General features: G+C 34.7%; 1 protein-coding gene across 1 annotated transcript in view; it reads left to right on the top strand.

Annotated features, from left to right (window-relative positions):
- Positions 1-33: 33 nt before the first annotated feature.
- Ube2e3 (ubiquitin conjugating enzyme E2 E3) overlaps positions 34-19,719 on the top strand; it is an 89,803-nt gene continuing 70,117 nt past the window's right edge. The window contains exons 1-3 of the mRNA XM_010636794.3: positions 34-337; positions 784-1,008; positions 2,997-3,037. Of these exons, the coding sequence (XP_010635096.1) occupies positions 808-1,008; positions 2,997-3,037 (242 nt within the window). The 5' untranslated portion in view covers positions 34-337; positions 784-807. The remainder of the gene's footprint in view (positions 338-783; positions 1,009-2,996; positions 3,038-19,719) is intronic.

Here is a 19,719-nt window from a genome sequence, read left to right as displayed (position 1 = left end):
TTTGTTTGTTTGTTTTTCCTCGGGCATTATTTTTTCTGGACCCCCCCGTTTGCGTTATTTTGGACAAAATGTCGGTCCGCGGTGTGAACGTTGAGCGAGGAACCTGGGTGGCATTGGGAGCTTTGCAGAAGGTGCAGTTTGGATTCTGCTTTTCCCAGGGTGGCAGCTCGGTCGTGGCCGGATGAATCTTCGCCGCTGGCCGTGGAGACGGCTCGGGCTGCCTTGCTTGCTAGTTGAATTTTTTATTTTATAAAAATTCTAAGTGCTGTTTTTAAAAGGCTTTACGTGCAGAGAGGAGGAATCACCGCCTTAAATAAGCATATGGGCGATTAACAGGGTATGTTTTCCTCCCGAATGGGGAATTCGGTAGCTCGGACCAATGTCAGTCTGTAAATATTTAGACGTTATTAGTGACTTTTAAACATTTTTCAGCGAGATCTATTATTTACAGTGTGTCATATGTTATTAATGCTCGTTGCTTAAGTTCCCTGGCAAATCTGTCTCATGCCTTCTGAGAAAGTAGACAATTGATAGATTGTCCAAGGGATGGAAAAAAAATGTGAGTGGGTTTTCTAACTTGAGTTCGGTAAATCCCCGAACGCTGGCGTTTGTGAGACTCATCATCACCTCCTGCAGCCGTGCATTACCATGAGATAAGTGTGAACACTTCCAAAGCCTTGTCATTAAAATGCAATTTTAGGTGAATATGTCAAGAGGAATAAGAAACTCGGTTTATTTCTTAGCTTTAACATCTCTCCCCGCTCCCCTTTTCTCTTTCAAAAGTTTTCGAGAGAGAAGTTCACCAAGATGTCCAGTGATAGGCAAAGGTCCGATGATGAGAGCCCCAGCACCAGCAGTGGCAGTTCAGATGCGGACCAGCGAGACCCAGCCGCCCCAGAGCCCGAGGAGCAAGAAGAAAGAAAACCTGCCACCCAGCAGAAGAAAAACACCAAACTCTCTAGCAAAACCACTGCTAAGTTATCCACTAGTGCTAAAAGAATTCAGAAGGAGCTAGCCGAAATAACCCTTGATCCTCCTCCTAACTGCAGTGCTGGGCCTAAAGGAGATAACATTTATGAATGGAGATCTACTATACTTGGGCCACCAGGTTCTGTATATGAAGGTGGTGTGTTTTTTCTGGATATCACATTTTCATCAGATTATCCATTTAAGCAGTAATGTTTAAAGCAGAACCAAGCACATTGTTCAGGTGGCCTTCTGAGCAATTGAACGTCTGTGTTGGTTTTACGTCAGTGTCGACAGTTCACAAATGCTTCAGGATCGATTTTATTTGTGTTTGAATGAGCTGTCATTCTGTCAGTGACATATGAGTGACCTCACTACAATTACACTTCTAAAGCAAACTTAGTACTTTGGTAACTTCAGGAAGCCTGTCCTCAAGGAGAGTTTGGACTGACGATATGACAGATTGTGTCAGGAGTCAGCAAGGAAAATTTGGTGAACCCAAATTAGGTGGCCCATTGGATGTTTTCTTTTGTGAGTCATACTCTTCTTGGGTGAAATTGACACTTCTAGAGATCAGCAGCGCCTCTCTTGACCAAACAGAATCATCAGGATGATTACAGTTGCTAGAAAATTTGTAAATGTCATACATTGACTATATTTGAAAGCAGATTTAAAACGTGTTTTAAATTTGCTTGCAGTTTCACAAACAAGCCTTTAAATCCTGTATCACATAGAGAAGTTTTTGTAGTTGAATTATGTTTATCCTTCGTTGTTCTTGTGAAGGCAGATAAAATGGAAAAGTAGCCATTTACAGTTTTAGGCATCACTTGGCAATTGAGAACTTTCTTGTCATCGTGCCTCTTGACTCCCAAACTTGTATATATGCTTGACGTGTTAATACTCAACAGCAGGAGAAACATATTTTGTTGGGTATAAGGGAAAGATCGTTTGTTTCCTGTTGACTTTTATTTTCTGAGATGCTGGAAAAGGTTCTGTCACTGGGACTTAGTGGAGTAGTTGTAGTGTGTCTAGTGGACATCTAGTAGATAAAATTTTATATATAAAATGTGTCTACAAAGTTACCTAGTACTGTACTGACTTTGATTTTTATTGATCTCAGCTAAAGGAATATGGAAATGGAAAAACTGACCAAGAATTTCATTTTCTAGTTTGTCAGAAATGCTCTTATTTTTCTGTGGATTTTCACCATTATTGTACCATTAACCAAGTATTAATAACTTGACAATACTTACTGAATAGCAGCAGTCTTTGAAATATTTATAATTCTGAATTTGTTGTAATCTTGTGGAAGAACATATTAAACATATCTTAAGTGTTAAAAGCATCTTAAATTTGAAGAAAGTGAGAGAACTTTTTTTCTCCCTTGACTCGTGAATGGACATCTATCTATCTAGGTATATTATTCAATTTCCCCCTAAATTTATTAAATATAAATGCTGTGCCTAAGATCGGAGAAAACAAATACTTAAATAAGAATGCCAAAATAGACTTTGAAAGTTTTTCATTGGTGACAATATTTGTAAATTTTAAAACTTTTTTTGATAGACAAAATATTATTTTAATGGCTAATGTGCTCTTGCAGCAGCCTGTTAATTTTTACCATAGTAAAAGTGACTTGAAGTCATTGTCAAAATTCTAGTGCTTTCCCTCCTCCCTTTTTGTCTCATTTGCATATAAGCTTGAAAAGAGAATTTCTTTGGTAAAAAGTGTTTTAAAATAGATTTTATAACCTTTACTGAGTAGTAGTGGAGGACTATTTCTCAAATCAGGTGTAAACGACTTACTTATTTACAGTAGCAAGTGAGAAAAAAAGCTGCAAAGTTTCTGTTAAGGGATTTGGGTTATGCCTCTGAGAACAAAGAGGAAGCAGCCATGTTAGCATTACTGAAGGCAAAGCCAGCCTTGCATTTAACTGCATGGTGGTAGAGGGCAGTGTAATTCCCCGGTTATTCTGTAGACTATCTCAAATCCTTTTTGTCTGTTCTCATTTCACTAACAGAATTCAGAAGGAGCTAGCCGAAATAACCCTTGATCCTCCTCCTAACTGCAGGTAAGAAGCAAATTTTGTTGTTTTGATTTCAAATTGTGGAAAAATATCAGGAGATTAATGTGTTGTCCATGGATATGTGTGTAGCAGTAGACAGCTACATTTGCTTTCTTACAGCCTTGCAAGTGCATTAAATGTAAATTGCCAAGGTGAATTGAATAAAATGGGGAACAAAATACTGTTTAGCATGTATCATATGTTGTGGATTTATGAATATACTAATTATAGCTTCTTACTGGGATTGATTCGGTGCAGATTTTTTTTGTTATAGTTCTGTGGGACATGTTTATTCACAAGTATATTGCAGAAACTTCTAAAATTTTAAGTCTTAAAGTTATTGCCCAGGTGCATCCTAAACTGACCTTCCAAATTTAGAAATTGCTGAATGTGGTGTTATAAAATGTGAATGCAGTAAATAAGAGTATAGTTGTTTCTGTTTGATTTATTCAGTAACTTGCCTTAAGGACAAGTTTTATGTGCTAAGCTAATGGTTTTAGTTCTTGTTTTCTAGAGAATGCATTGTTGGAATTATTTATGTTTCAAACAAATGTCCTAATTGAGAAAGTTCTTAGTAAGCAGTAAATGAATTGGCATTGTGGGAAGAATTAATTTCAGTGAAACTTAGACTAATTTAAGATTTTTGGTTGGCATAAGATGCATTAAAAGTAGCTAATTCATAATTTTTTCCTCAGTAGTTTGTTTTTCATTTTATTTTCACAGTATTTTAAACAGTGACTATATGGCTTATAAGATATATCAAATTTAAAGAGCAGTATTGTAAATAATTTGTGTAGAGAGAGGTTCTCCAGATTGAGAATGGCTGCTAGAATTAAGGCAGTGTTATGGTTTGCTGTGAAAACATTTTGCTGTCAAACGTGTGTTTTTGCTGTAAATTGGGTTCGCTTGTGTTGATCAGATCCATTTCTGAAGTCCACTTGAGATGTAATAGAGTGCAGTGCATCTGCTTTTATGGTGTGTGTTAACTATATCCTCAGATAAGGTGATCTGATCCTGATTTATCTAGTGATTTAACAGTTTTGATTATAGTTGTACTTACAACCATTGGAGTTCAAAAAGGAGACAGGAATGTGAACTAATTATAAACACATAGCGATCTATCAGATCTCAAAAGTATTAAGAGCTGTGCTGTCCAATATTGTAGCCACTGGCCACATCCAGCTATTTACTGCTTCAGTTGTGGCTAGTCTAAAATGAGATGTGCTAAAAGTGTGAAATACACATTGAATTTTGAAAATTAGTACAATTAAAACACTACAGAAATTTAAAAGTAGTTATCACTTTGAAATAGTATTTTGGATGTGTTAAATGTTCAAATTTCACTTTTTACCATTTTAGTGTAGTTAGAAAATTACATATATGGTTTGCTTTATATTTTTATTGAATAGTACTGCTTTAGAGAGCAAGTAAATCAAAGTATTTCCCTCCAGCATTCTAAATGGTGTGTCAAATCTGTAGCCATTTAAAGAGGTCAAGTTAAATTTGCTCTCTGCAAGGATCACTTAACTTCCACAGTCTATTCTGATATTTCCTATTAGGAAAAATGTAAAGATCTATCCGTTCAAAGCTCTCAAATGTTTTAAAATTGCCTGTAAGGTCAAACATTTTTAAAAGTTTCTGTTGATTTTCTACAAATAGCACAAACTGGTACAGGAGTGAAACTCCGAGAGTGCAGTGGGTGTGTTGAATGCCCCAGAGCAATAGGCTGGTATTGTAGTTGTTGAAGAAATCTGCTCTGTTTAACCCAGGACTATTTCTACAAGGTCACTGAGGATTCTTTTAGAGGGAGTGGAATCTTTCTATAAGACAGAAAGTTGCCCTTGTATAATCTTTAAGTCCAGTCTGCATTTAAAGTCCTTTAATGCTTAACAGAGTGGCCTAGTCTAGTGAAATAGTAACACCTTGGGTTTGCTAGCGCACAGAAACATGGAGCACTCATCTTTGTTTTCCCTTGTCATAACCTTTGGTGACTGTCAGCTATTGTGAATGACATCTTTCAGTTTTCTGGTTCTTCAATATATGGGTTTCTTGGTGGTTGTGAAAAAACATACAAAATTTTATAGGGAATTAGAAGGGTTTTTGTTTAAATGACTTTGGGGATAGGATTTTTTTTCTATGTAACTCAAATATAAAATACCCATATCCTTTTGAGTGTTGTCAGATTCTTTTGGGTAGACAGTTTTGTCTTTGTCCTAGAGAGGAACTTGGAATATTGAGTGTTTAATGAGGCATTTTAGAATTTTGACTGGTCAGCCTGACTTTGTATTGTAATTTTTGCCTTCATGTCAGATCTTTGACAAATTGCGATGTTTGTTTCAGTTGATAGAGGCATAAATGAGCATTATAACTTAATAGCTATTGGTTTAAATTTATAAGTTTGTGCTACAATTAAAAATAGGATTCTATATTCATAGGTACATTAAGAATATGTGAATTCATATTGCCTGTGATCTGTGAAACGTAATAATTTTGATTTTCATGTGTGGTTATTTAATCAGAACTGCATTATGGTTTTGAATATAATATGGTTTTTACAAGCTTGTCAAAGTACGTGAAATTTAATTCTTCCTCAGGGAAGAAATAGAAAGTTATCTATATACATTTAAGGAAAAATTGAATGAAATCAGGAAATCTTAGCAAACCAAAGGAAATTTCTCTTAAATTCCTCTGTGTGTGTGTGTGTGTGTGTGTGTGTGTGTGTGTGTGTGTGAAGTCTTTCTATGTATTGCAGGCTTGCTTGCTTCAAATTTAGGGCAGTCCTTCTGCCTCAGCCTCCTAAGTGGTGGCATTATAGGTATGTGACATTATGCCTGACCTTACAGTCTTTTAATTAAGAAAATTTTTTCTAAGTACCAAAAAAGAAAAAGGAAAAATATTTTCTGGTTACATCGTTAAATCTGATATTTATATACACTAGGAGTAATTTTGGAATGTTACTGTTGAATTAAATGTGGTCTTTAAACATGTTTGATTATATTTTATAGGACTATTTCTTTTTCTGATAGTTAAATAGGTTGATAAAGCTATTATTTACAATAATTTGATGGTATTTCAGGTTTTAAGTATTGGAGGGCCATGGACCAGTGCATCCTAAATATAGGGATATAATTTTGACTTTATTGGTTTGAGTTTGTTCTCTAAGTGTACTACTCTGTAATTTATAAGTAATAGCTGCTATCCCCCAATAGGAGTGAAGTGAATTTATATTATGTGCATTTTTTTGTTTTTAGAGAAAGTTAGTGACTGAGACATTTATGTTCCATCTGTATCCCAAAGGGCATCTTTGTCTTTTTATAGTTGTCGCTTATACAAACAGTAAAATTTTAGAAAGGTGCTAGATTTCTAACTTAACCTCTAATTTCTTTTGATATATGAAAAAGTACAAATACACTTCTACAATGTTCCTTAATATGTTTATATTGAATCTGTTAAAGTGGGTAGTGGTATTTGTAAATCATTTTGAAATCTGAAAGGCGTTATTAGGAGTAGGTATTACAATTTTATAGTATTAATATGTTGAGTAGCAAAACCTGAAAGCAGGTACTGTAATGCTTGTAAGTTGTTACTTCCCCCTTTAAGAAAGTGTCTAAACCAGAAGTTGACAACTCTCAGCTTGCTCATAGGCTGATTATTTGAGGATGAACTCTCCCCTCTTGTGAGGGTTGTTGCACTTTCCACCGTTTTTTGGGGCAGAGTAGAACTTTTCTTACTTAGACTAGCAGCGTCTGCATCACAGACAGGTACAGTATAAGTGCACAGTATTGCCTCTTACCAACTGGAAGTACCAAATCAGAATCTGAATTTAACCAAATTCCCAGTGGAATGTTTTGTACTAACATAAGGTTTGGGAAGCCCTGGTACTGGAGCAAGCCTGTCTGGGTTCAGAGCCAGACTGCCACTTTTGGCGTGTCACTTTACATAAGTTAGAGGATCCTTTTTTATCTTTCAGCTTCCTCAGTTGCAAAATGAGGATTACAGTGATTACCTCTTCCCATAGCATTGTCCTGAAGATTAAATGAATTAAAATTTTATAATACATTGGGTCGGTAAAGTAGCCAGAAGAAGATAAAAGTAGGAGAGGCAGTTTAGCATCTTGCCTTCACTATTGGCATTTTCTCCAGTGCGTCAACCTTCTGCTATAAGAACAGTTTCATCTTAATTCATTGCGTAATTATTCAGTACATATCAAGCAGTATGTTTTTATTGTTAGTAAAAGAAAGTTTCTAAAGTTAGCCTGGAAGCAGTAGACATAGTTGGGCAAATATTAGTGCTTTAAAAAGTGTATAAGGTTAATGATAATCAGTAAAGAATGCTATACCTAGACTGCTAGGTAAAGGGGATTTAGATAGAAGGGTGTTTATGTTTTTCTTTTTTAAATATCCCATTATAAGAATTTGTGATTTTCCTGAGAGTGGGATTATATCAGTATTTGTAAAATTCGGACTCAGAATGATACATTTCATCAGTTATGTAAACATCGCTTAGAAATCCAGGCTAAACAATGACTTTGGATTGGAGAAAATTTATTAAATATCCCCCTTTTCTTACCTCTTTCATAATTGCAATTTTAATACTGTTATTCAAAGATCATTTAGCTATCATATTTATTTGCTTTTAAAGGATATTGGTAATCTCCTGGTAATCACTGTATTCTTGATTATTTCCCTCAATTTAACCAGTACAACAGAAGGACTCAATAAACATTATCCAGACGAATGATTGATTGAAAAAAAAGGTCACATTTTATGAGGCATCTTTTATATTCATACACTATGTAGAAAATAGGTAAAAACTATGAGTTTTTAAAAGTTGGTTATTTTGCAGCTACAAGCTGCATGTTCCTCTCTGTAGGTAACCAGTTGTTACCTTACTCTCTTTTTGTATGTGTTGCTGTAACAGCAGATGGACTATGTTTAGTTACCAGGAGAATAAGCAAGTCTTGTTCTGAGTACTAGTGCATTCAGATTGAGAAGGGAGAACTTGATCTTCATTTTCTTCTCTAATGTGAGATAAAAACATAAAGCTACTTGCATATGTAGAGTGGTAGAAAGATTTTTCCTTTTCTTACGTATTTTATTAGGCTCTAGAAGATGAAATACTATCAAATATTTAATCTTTCTTTTTCTTCTGGAGCAGTGACTGGGGCAGTTTGTCTCCCCCCTCGCTCTGGAGATGATTTTGCTTTTGAGAACTGAGCCACTGCCTTCAGTGAGCGCAAGTTGGGATGCTGCTGTGTGTACCCTGTGCTTACTCATGACGAAAACTTGTGTAAACACAAACATCATTAGTGCTAAGGTTGAGAAACTCTGCTGTGGATATTGTTTCTATTCTTTACCTCTTGAAGTTTTGGAAAGTTTTCCTTTGACTGTTTTCCTCTTTTGTTAAGGATGCCTGCTTAATAAATACATTCACCTACACTTTCCTTCAAATTGATGTCCTGACTCCCCTGCCTGTCTCACAGTATAGTTTGTATACATAGTATGTTACTTGATCTGTCTTATTTTGGACTGACTACCATGAATACCTGCTAAATTATGGCTTTCTGAGGCTCTAAAGGTTTGCAGCAATATTTTTATTTCTTTTAGGTCTTCAGCTAGTTAATAATGCCCCTCTTACATTCTTCTAGAGATACTGAGTGTATAACAGTATGGTGAAATACCATTGCAAAAATCACCAAAATTCCGTTTTACATTGAAGAAAGACATGACCATCATTTATTTCTTGTTTTCATTAAGACAGTACATAGGTTCCTTCCTTTGTATTGTTCCAAGTCGACAGTCCTTTATCTCAAACTCTGGCGGCTAGATAGATGTGTTTCAGTATGCAGAAATGTTCAGATTTCTAAAAGGTCATATGATGTTTTATGGAATACCCCCCTACAGCAACCCATACTCATAGTAATATTTCTGCACAAGGAATTTGCAAATATTCATACTATATGGAAAAAGTAGAAACTACAAATAGTTTGAAGTCAGTCGAGATTTGGTATTTCTATAAAATCATTTTGTGCCGAACTTAATAAATAGTAGTTACAGCCCTGTACTACTTTTGCTATTACTGTGATAAGACGACTCGTATGACTCATGGTGAAAGGGTGTTCTGTAGTTTGCTTGCTTCCCTTTCCACCTGTTTCATACCTGATTTCAGTTTTTCAGTTATTTTTAGATCATTGCTTTGCTTTTTAACTTGTATACATAGCTAGAAAAAGTTTTAGATTCTTAGTTTTAGACTCCTTTTTGCTTTAGGTGCCCATTTCTTTGTGAATTCTGTGTATATTGGACTACTTTTCCACTTTGCTTTGATAGTATTGTCTTTTAATCATTATATGTACTCTGGATATACAAAATTACACAGAAATTATATTCTTTAATACATAAATACCTGCCATTTTTATATATGTATTTTGTTTTGCAGCATTTAATGCAATTTAGACTGTAAAAAGAAACATTAAATTTTGTTGGCTGCTTTATGATTACAATCAAACCTAGAACTAGCAGTTCAAAATGTACAGGTGTATTTTCCATTTATATGAAGCCCACTGTGGATCCTGGGACTCTCCTGTGCACTCCTCCATGTATTAACACAGATCTGTGCTGCTTGAACCTTGTAGCTCCGTCATTTGTAGCATGTGTCCAAGGCAAGAGAGTCGGCAGGCCATGTGCCAAATTTAAGTGCTTTGGTCTGGAAATAAGGCATGAATTAGTCATACAGCCTTGACTAGCTACAAGGTGGCTGACAAATGTGAGGAGGGACTCTGGGTATTCAGTGAGAAGTCACTTTCTCTGCCAGAAAGGATGTATACTTCCATGAATAGGTGACTTTCACTCTCACTTCAAGAGTAAAAGGAAATAATTGAGTACCAGTTTGGCACTGTACTAGGTTCCACAGTACAATAACCTATTATTAATACAGTATTTTGTGTAATTCTCAAAACAATCTTTATTTTTATTTGGATTTCAAAACTAAGTCAGAGTTACTGAGAAACTTGGCAAATGTTGTATATGTGTTGTATGTACATTTACAGATCCTTGGCGTAAATGGAGGTTTACTTTAGATAAGGAAGAAGCATTTTTGGTTCCATACAATATACAATAGTGATTGAAAAATCTGGTAAAAACACTCAGTTGATTGTGGATCTGTAGGTACACGCTTACTGTAAGTATGTCTCATTGGTTTGCTTATCTCTCAGAGAATCAAAAATTCTTTTCCTGTAGAGTTTTAGCATCTGGCAGTGAGGTGTTTGGTGAGTTGGGGAAAAGAAGTGGGTTTCCTTCTTTGGCTTGGGGGTGCTAGCCTTTCTTCCTTCCTGAGAAACATCTTTTCAGCCAGTGCTCCTGGATTCCAGCTCTCCTCTTTCTTTCCTTACAAGGAGAGAGAAAAAGAATTACATGTGATCATAATGGAAAAAGTAAATCTTTGTTTTCTGCTTTATAGTTTTCTCTGTGTATGGGTTTCTTGTAGGTCAAGAAATAACTTTAAAATTCGCCTCCATTTTTTTTTCTGTGGGTTATTGTGAAGCAAGCCCATATTTATGAATAGTTTTGAAGTTGGAAGAAAAACCCCTATAGATACTAATTTCTGTGCTTTATGAGGGAAAGCTGCAGTCCCATAGGATTTTAAGGGATTTTTAAAGCTGATATCTCAGCAACATGTGCACGTGTTAATCTTTGAATTTTGGTTCCAGGTCTGACTTTTTGCAGAAAGTTGGCTTCACATTAGGTTCCTCTAATTTTGTTTTCAGTTTTATAGTTTACTTAAATACTGGTTTTTTTATCAATTTATGCTTTTATAAAAAAAAGTGCTCCCAGATATTACGAGGTTTTGCTTTTTTCTATAATCATCCTCTAAGAGGAGCTGGTTCTCTTAGAGAAATAGATCTCAAAGGTGACCTGCGGGTTTATATAGTTCATTTTAGATTTGTGGAACTAATGAGTTTCATGAATCAAATCTGTGACTTGGATCTTGTCTAAATGTGCTACTAAAAGTAAATTCTGCAGTTTTGAGATTTTTGTCTTTTAGCATCCCATTGGTATTAGGATGCATAGGTAATTGGCTTAGGCTGATTTATGGAATCTGTTTTGGGTGTAATAGTAGGTTCTGATCAAGAGTAGTATCACTAATGGGGAGCAGATTTCTGGAGTTATTAAATTATTAAATGCCCCTGCTCCTTCTTTTTAGTCCTTGGTGTGTATATAGTGATTTTGATTTTATGGTTATTTGCAGCAAACAAAACTTTGAAAGGAATTAGAATATTGCAGGGCTCATTTATTGTCTCAGGTTTATTGGGCTCCTGTTTTGGAGGATTATGACCAGCCATGCCTTCCAGAGTTTCTTTGCTCCTTCAGTATCCCAGAAAAAATATACCTTGTCATCTAGCTTGTCTAGAGAAAAATAAAGACATCTCTAGTTTGGAATTGCTTTTGGGAGTATAGCTCAACATATTTTGAAAGGCCTAGGGAAACATGAAGTTGTTACCTTTTTATTTTATTTTCCTTTACTTGTAAATCATTATGATGATCCTCCCTTTACATTCATATGTCTCATTTTTTATAAACACCATTCTTTGACTTGCTGAAGGTGATTATTTGTAGTTAGTTTTGCCATCTAAAATCTTATAGGTTCTTTTACAAATGGATCATTTTTTCCCACTAAATTTTAGTAGGTCAAGAATCCATTTATTCACAGTCCCCAAGAGAATGGATCTTAGAAGATTGTAGCTACATATTTTTTATGGCTTCCTATTGCTTTCTCTGGTTGGCTCAGTTTAAGCACTAGTGATAACAAAATACAGAGGGCACCATAAGACACAGGCTTTATGATTTTATTTTTGCTTCATACTAGTTTCTCAGGGTATTGGGTTATTTATTTGACTTGTGATATGTATGCTTGTAGAGTAGTAAATTTACCTGTTATCTGAAAATGGTAAAATCTGGCATTTTGAAGATTTGACCCCTAAATTGCAGGCATGTGATCTGTATTGAATTAAATGCCAGTTTTAAGTAGTGTACCATTAGTTTTCTTTCATTTTATTCACAGAAGTCTATTTCTTTTGAATTAGTTTATTTTTTTGTTTTGTTTTGTTTTTTCCACATGGCTTTTTAAAAAACTATTATTTTATTAGTACATGTTTGCAGTACATAATGATTATGTTAATTGTGGGGAGTTGGTACACGTGCACAACACATCTTAATTTTTACTTATCCTCTTCTCTTAATTTCTTGGTCCTGTGATGAAGTGTAATATCTTCTTACAAATTTTTGAATTAGTTCAAGAGGCTTGGTCCCATCAGGCTGAATTTTCTGTTACTTTTCCTTTCTTTTGACAAAACTACTTCCTAGGTGTGGTGTACTTTTCTGTTGGGAAGACATCTAAGACTTAGCTTTTTGTGCTGTTAGTGGCCAGTGGAGCCACACCTTTAAGAAGCACTTTTTCTCATCTTCTGTTTACCTAGTCCCATCTAAGAAAAGGCCGGATCAGTGCATAATTTTTTCCCTTGTTTACTTGGTTTTTTCCTCCTTTTGAAAACTAATGAGTTGGTTCTCAAGTATCTTTTTCAGTAACATTAACTCATATTTGGCCCATTGCAGTACTTCATTATATTGCTACTGTTGTCCTAATAGAACTTATTAATTTCAAATACACTTCACATTAAATTGCTTTGCCTTGGGAAACCTTAGATTAATAAAAATTGCTTGAGTATATCTGGTGGCAAAATAAAGCAAATATATGTGTTCAACTTAACTGTTGGCCTAGGTATTATTTTGAACACTAAATACTTGTTGAACCTATTGTTTTAAACATATGATATTTTCCTAGCCACTGCTTTGTCAATTGTAGAGAAAAAATGAAGTCTGAGCATAAGACTAACTGAAATAACTTCATTGAAACAAAGGTCTCTTTTATGTTTTGAATTAAACTGAGATATAGTTAAGGTAGAATGCAGATCTTTAACAGAATCAAATTAATTTATTGCAAAAATTACAATTTAAAATGAATTCTCTTGTTACCTAAATATATAAGAAAAGCAGTCTTTCATTGGTGCACCTTAGGCATTGAGGGCTGGATTGTGCTTGCCTAGAAAGATACTGAACATCCTTGGGCCCTGCTCATGAAATGTGAGTAGGGCCTTACCCTGTGTTGTAAACCTCCTCATTTCTAAGTCTTTATCATTTCTGCTTGCAAATTATTAACCGAGATAGAGTCTACAGTTCAGTAATAGCAAGCCATACTGCTGCAATAAACCACTTTTGTATAGCATTGTTTTGATATAATGAATAATAATTTATAACACTAGGATTTGTATGTAGTCTATCATGGCCAAATTTGTATTTTTATTGCATAAGTAATAGTCTATATGCAAAAAATAGATCTTTCTTTTTTTCCAGTGTATTACTTTTATACCCCCTCTCTAAAAATTAATAATAAACTTAAATTCTGTATATGAGCTTCAGTATGTACTTCTTGTACTCCCTCCCTCTTTTGTGTATCTCTTTTTATATTATATGTGAATTTTATTTAGTGAAAACCTGTTGTTTAATAGAGGTTTTCTGTTAGGTCATTAACTCAAACTGCTTTTCTTTTTCTCTTATTTTAAGTGTATTCTTAGCCTCTGGATTCTAAGACTTTTTGAAATCCGTTTAATTTTGTCACATTTTCTTTCATCCATTACATAGCTTCCCATTTATCTTTAGTTTACTGAGATATATGTATGTAGATAGCCCATTCTCTACTGTTTTGTTTTGTATTTCTTCCATTATTTTATAATCTGGCTTTTCCTCACCCGTTTTATTTTAGAAAGGTCTTTTGGTAATCTTAGTTGTCAATATTTTGTTTCTATGACTTGTTAATTTGTTTTGGATGCCCACCTTATATCTCTTTTGTTCTAACATTCCTGAAACATCTGTCTTGTCTTTTCATTACTTTTTAGTATTTAATGTCTACTCCTATGTGTGATATCCATTCATTCTTATGTTCTCCCCTTTCCCCTATTCTGGGGATTGAATCCAGCCTTTTTTCTTATTTATTACTCTTTCTTAGAGACAGGATCAGACTGTAGCTCAGGCTGACACTCCGAACTGTGAATCCTCCTGTCTCAGTCTCCATATTGCTGGAATAATAGACATGCATCACCATGGCTGCTTTATTCTTATGTCTCTTATCCTTTCCTATCTCAGAAATCATGGTACATTATATCACAGCTGCATTTTGATTATGAATTTCCTAAGAATATCAGGTCCATCAAATTTTTGTTTGACCTTTATTTTTAGCTTTATTATAAAAGCTCTATGCTCTAGCAAAAGTGGCTTGTTTTCCACACTCAAAAGTGATGTAAATATAGCTTGAGTTTTTCTAGACTCTGCATCTCTATTTAGCTTTTCTTAAGGGCTGTTTCAATCCTTTATCTTGTTGTAAAATCATTGCTTTACATGTCTCTTGAGAAGTTTTGATATTATTTGATTCACTGGCATTAGTAGTGCTTATCATGTTTCATTTTGTTTCTTTTCTTTCTTTCTTTTTTTTTTTTTTTTTTGGAACTACACTGACACTAGGTATATTATCCTGTCTATTTTGGTACTTGTTTCTTTTCTCTTTCTTTTTTTTTTTTTTGGCACCGGGGATTGAACTCAGGACCTTGTGCTTGCAAGGCACATGCAGTGCCACTGAGTTAAACCCTGTTCATGTTTCCTTTTTATCCAAGTAGACTAAGCACTAGGTTGGGGTACAGATTTTACATTCCTTGTATTTTCAGCTTATAGTGTGATACATTTGCATGAAATAATGGGAATAATTTAAATTAGAACTTAGTTGAGAAAAATTCTGTAATTAGCACCAAGCAACCTGACTTACACCTTGGTTTTATATTTATTGTCTTGGTGTAAATATTAATAGTTCTTTTTCACTTTCAGAAATTATAATAACATCTTATTCTGATGCTACAAGTGGGTGGTATTCTTGTTGGGCTTGGTGAATCGAGATTCTTGTCATCAGCAGTTAACAGGAGGAAGATTATGGTTTAGTAGGCTAATGGTGGCTTGAGAATGTACATTTTAAGAAACCTGTCTTAAGGACTTAGGTACAAATGACTCTGACATCATTCTTTGAAAAAATTGTCCTCTGAAGCTTGCAGTCTTGGATGGAATAGGGGCAGTAGGGAATTGCCTGGGGAAAATAACAAACTATTGTTTATCCTCTGTGAAAGTAGAGAACAGTTAAGATCATATTTCTTAACTTGATTTTAAGAACTATTGGTTAACCTAAGAATTCCTACATGCTGCTTGTATCATAATGCAGAAATCTATTGGTAATAGTGTGTGGGGTGTGTTTGAATGTGTTTGATGACTTAATGAAAACATGAAATTTTAGGGTGAAGAGCTACAGCTTGGTTAACAGCTTAGAACTTAGAATAGTTAAATTGGAACTTAATAAAATGTAACTTTAGAGGAAGAGTGAGCTCAAAGTACCAATTAGTCTCCTTCGTTTGTTTTTGTATTTAAAAAAAGAGTAATAAAAAATCTTCAATGGTAGTCCCTTTAGATAATTAACAGGGTGATTCATATACAAGCAAGAACTAGATTATAAGTAGAGCAGCTTTCTTTAGTTATGTTTGTTACTTTTCTCCATAAATTTTCAGCTGTCTTACACCTGAAAGTAGTAGGTCTGTCCTATGTTATCTTTTATTCTAGAGCGTAAGATAGAAAACTACCTTGAAAGTATTTTGAGGCAAATAAGTGTAAATTCCCGGGCATTGTACTATTACTACTGAATGAAAAATATCTCATCTCATTGATAAACAAGGATATTAAAATGGTAAAACAAGTAGAATTCATTTAAGACAATAATACTTGTATACAAAGGAATTTTGTTCGAAGACTGACAAAAGTGGCAATTCTTAGTACTCAAACATACCACAGTAATATTTTAAATGAGAGATTGTTGAGCATTTAGTAAATACTGCAGTATCAAAAGTGTGCATTAATACATTTTTTTATCCATCAGTTTTTATTATTTGGGTGGTTTCTACCTTTGTTTTCTATCATGAATAATACTGCTGTGAACATTTGTGCACAAGCATTTTCATGAATGTCCAGTTTCATTTCTTTGAGATGCATTCCTAGGAGTGGAATTGCTTTGTCATATGGTAATTTATCTATTTAACTATGTGAAGAATCACTGAACATGTTACAAAGGATGAAAAACTTAAATTTCTCACCAACAGTTTAGGAGGGTTCCAGTTTTGCCACATCTTCACCATCTTTAAAAATGTTTTTTAAATTACAGCTGTCCTGGTGTGTGAAGTGGCATCTCATTGTGGTTTTAATTTTCATTTTTCATAATAAATAGAAATGTTGGACATCATTTGCTATATTTTAACTGGCTTACAATATAAGTGTTAGAAGAAAATCCCTGTCTAGAATGTTTTCTTTTTAACAAAAAAGCCAGAATCATACCTATTGAAAATACTTGGAAATAGTCCTTATTCTCATGCAGAAAAAGACTTAAAATACTCTATATAGTTATATAATTGACTATAATAGTGTGTGAAAAGAAAAGATATAAAGAAAGAAACAGATTAAAGCATGTCCCTCTTGCCCCCCAAAGAACAAAGAATCTTCTTGACTGTATATCCAGAACTTCCAGATAAAGGTTGTGGAGTTAGACAAATACGAGTTCAACTTTCAACCTCACAATCAAGCATCTGTGAAAGCTTGTTCACATTACTGATCTCTTCTCTCAGAAATGTGCATAATAGTCCTATTTCATTTATTCTCCATTGTATTAGATATTGCATACCTGATGCAGTATATACATGGTAAATAGCAGTTATGTTATGGAAAAGGTCATTTTTATGAAGAAACTTTGAACAATAAAATTTAAAAGAATTATATGGAATTATATTTAAAACAATTCTGTTGTACAAATAACAAAGATCAGTGGAACAGAATAAAAAATACTATACAATAATTGTTTCTCCAGTATGAGACCTTTGTGTTCAGCAGCTGCCTTTGGCACTCCTCATTCTCAGAATTTAAGTCACATCCATGGCCTAATATGGCCTAAAGAAAGTATAGTTGACTGAATGTTCAAATTAAGACTCACTCAGTATATTAGTGACAAAGCATCTTTTAAAAATATATTAAAATAGGCTCGGGGATTTGCCTCAGTGGTTCCCCTGCCTGCTTTGCAAGTGCAAGGGCCTGAGTTTGATCACCGGTACCAAAAACAAAACAAAACAAAACAAACAATATATGTATCCTTTTTAAAACAGAGGTAAGATTGTTTATTAAATGAAACTGAGGTAGGTGATTTAAGAAAAATTTTAATTGTAACTTTTATAATTAAACACCAAAAGTTAATCCGTTGGAAAATGAGCATATGTGTTACAGGGTGGTTCTAACTGTACAGCTCCAGGGGGTGTTATATATTCTGCAGAGTGCAGTGTGTGTGACACCTTTTGGCACTGGGCAATGTGGTGGCCATGATAGACCCTTGAAGAATAACTAATTTTTAATTCATAAGCAAATCATAAAGGAAATGATTCAAATTGCAGCCTGTAGTGTAAGAACTCTTGTGCTTTGTAAAGAACAAAATTTTTATATATAGAAAAAGTATATCAACTTTCTAAAGACTATATATTATACATAAAGAAATAAGTTGATAATATTCACTATGGTTGGATGAAGAATATAAGTTTACACAAGCTCTTACAAGTAATTAAAAACAAAAGTTTTGTATTTCTTGGACTGCTTCAAAAACCTGTTGAAAATTATGAAACAACTTTTAAGAAAAACCCTTCAGAATTTTTTACCTTGGAGACCCCAGTTCCATGCAAGTTATAGAGTTGTGTAACTGTAAATTATTGAACGTAAATTAGTATGAGGAAATGAAAAAAAAAATCATGTATTCAAGAAAGACAGAAAACAAATACCAGCATAGCTTCCAAAAATTTGAGAGCTTACATTTTGATAGTACAATTTAAAAAACTTAAATGGCTGGGGAAAGAAACATTGTATTTGTCTTTACTCCTGGAGTCTTAACATCTCCCTCTTCTCCCTACTGTGAAAGTATAGAGTGAAGGAATAAGAAGTGTAACTAAAACAAAAGGAACTAATTTAGAGAAAGGGTGGGTTGATAGTATCCGTGAGAAGATTTGCTCAAGCGTAAGGAAGGAATATGTGGAAAAGTAGAGAAAACAACAAAAAAAAGATTAAAAGTCTGAATGTCCCAGTGAGCCCTCTTAAAGGTGAAGATAAGGATTCTGTCATGTAATGAGTATAGGAAGTCTGTTAGGGTATTGGAAAGAGGAATTGGAATTTAGAAGGTAACAAATTACCTGTGACTTGAGCTGTGGTGGTTAAAGAGACATTGATAACTGTCAAATAGATGATTGGGGCAGGATGACAATTTGGATGCAAGTCACCTTTCAAATTTGTTATGCTGTTTTCAGGTATGGATGACAGGATTTAAATTTTTATTGATCCTCTAATAAGATAGTGCCATCCTCACTATTAGATATTTGGTGACTACAAAACATATTTATCCCCTCTTTGTTCTTTAACAGTGGAAGTTTGCAAAGAGGCTGTACTTTTCCAGCTGTTACACATGAATTCAAAAGCTTTCATGTCTCCTCTTCCAGGCATTATTTTTCTTGGTATTAGTTAGAAATGCATGTGGCCTTTCATAACTAGGATTTGTTGGCGAGTGAAGTTCTAGAAGTCTTAGGTTGCCTTATGTTTGGTCTGCTCTCTTAGTCACTTTCCTCTTTGTTGGGACTAAAATACTGACATCCTCAACTTAAATGAGAGATTTATTTCGGCCCGTAATTTCAGTCCATTGTTGGCAGAATCAAATATAAAAGTGGCATAGTGGAAGTGCCTGCTATGGAGGAAAGCTGCCCATATCATGGTGTTTAGGAAGCAGAGAGAAAAAGAAGGGATATTCTGGTGAGGAAGAAGCCCAGAAGGCAGATAAACCCTTTCAGGTCATGCCCCCAGTAACCTGCTTCAAAAACACATCCTACTTACTAACAGCGCATATAGCATATTCAGTATAGTGTCCCCATGATCTAGTCACAGTTTAAACACATTTTCCCCCTGGCCTCCAAGACTCATGTATATCTTTATGCTAAATGCCTTTAGTCCATGTCTAAGAGTTGCCCATTCTTAAAAGTTCCACAATCTGAGAGGTCCACAATCTCCTCTGAAACCCAAAGCAAACTATAACTTGTGAAAATAAAGAAAATTAAACACTGCTGACATATGACAGCACAGCATAGTCTCATTTCAAAAGGGTGAAATAGGGCGATAGAAATAGAATGAAAGCAAGACTGAAATCCAGCAGATCAAACATTAAATCCTGTTGTTCCATGTCCAATATCTGAGACATATGGTGGCTAGATATGAGCTTCCAAAAGGCTTGGGCAGCCCTTCCCCTGGGCATTGCTGGTTGCCACCCTCCAGCCTTTCTTGGGGTGGCTTTGCTCACTCTATTGTTTTCCTCAGCAGGCAATCCACATTCCTGGCTTTTCCAACTTGCTAGGTTTCTACTGCACTTTTGGCTTCACTCTCAAAACTGTGCTCACTGACTGCCCTTTTGGAGACACTGCCTGGCCTCTTGAGTCTTTTGTAAAATGTGAATGTACGCATCCATGACCCCATAACACTTGAATC

The sequence above is a fragment of the Fukomys damarensis genome, unplaced genomic scaffold, assembly GCF_012274545.1.
Source record: "Fukomys damarensis isolate Sample0158 unplaced genomic scaffold, DMR_v1.0_HiC HiC_scaffold_26, whole genome shotgun sequence".
Taxonomy (NCBI): domain Eukaryota; kingdom Metazoa; phylum Chordata; class Mammalia; order Rodentia; family Bathyergidae; genus Fukomys; species Fukomys damarensis.
The sequence above is the reverse complement of the archived record's forward strand: the minus strand, read 5'-3'. Positions and strand labels throughout refer to the sequence as shown.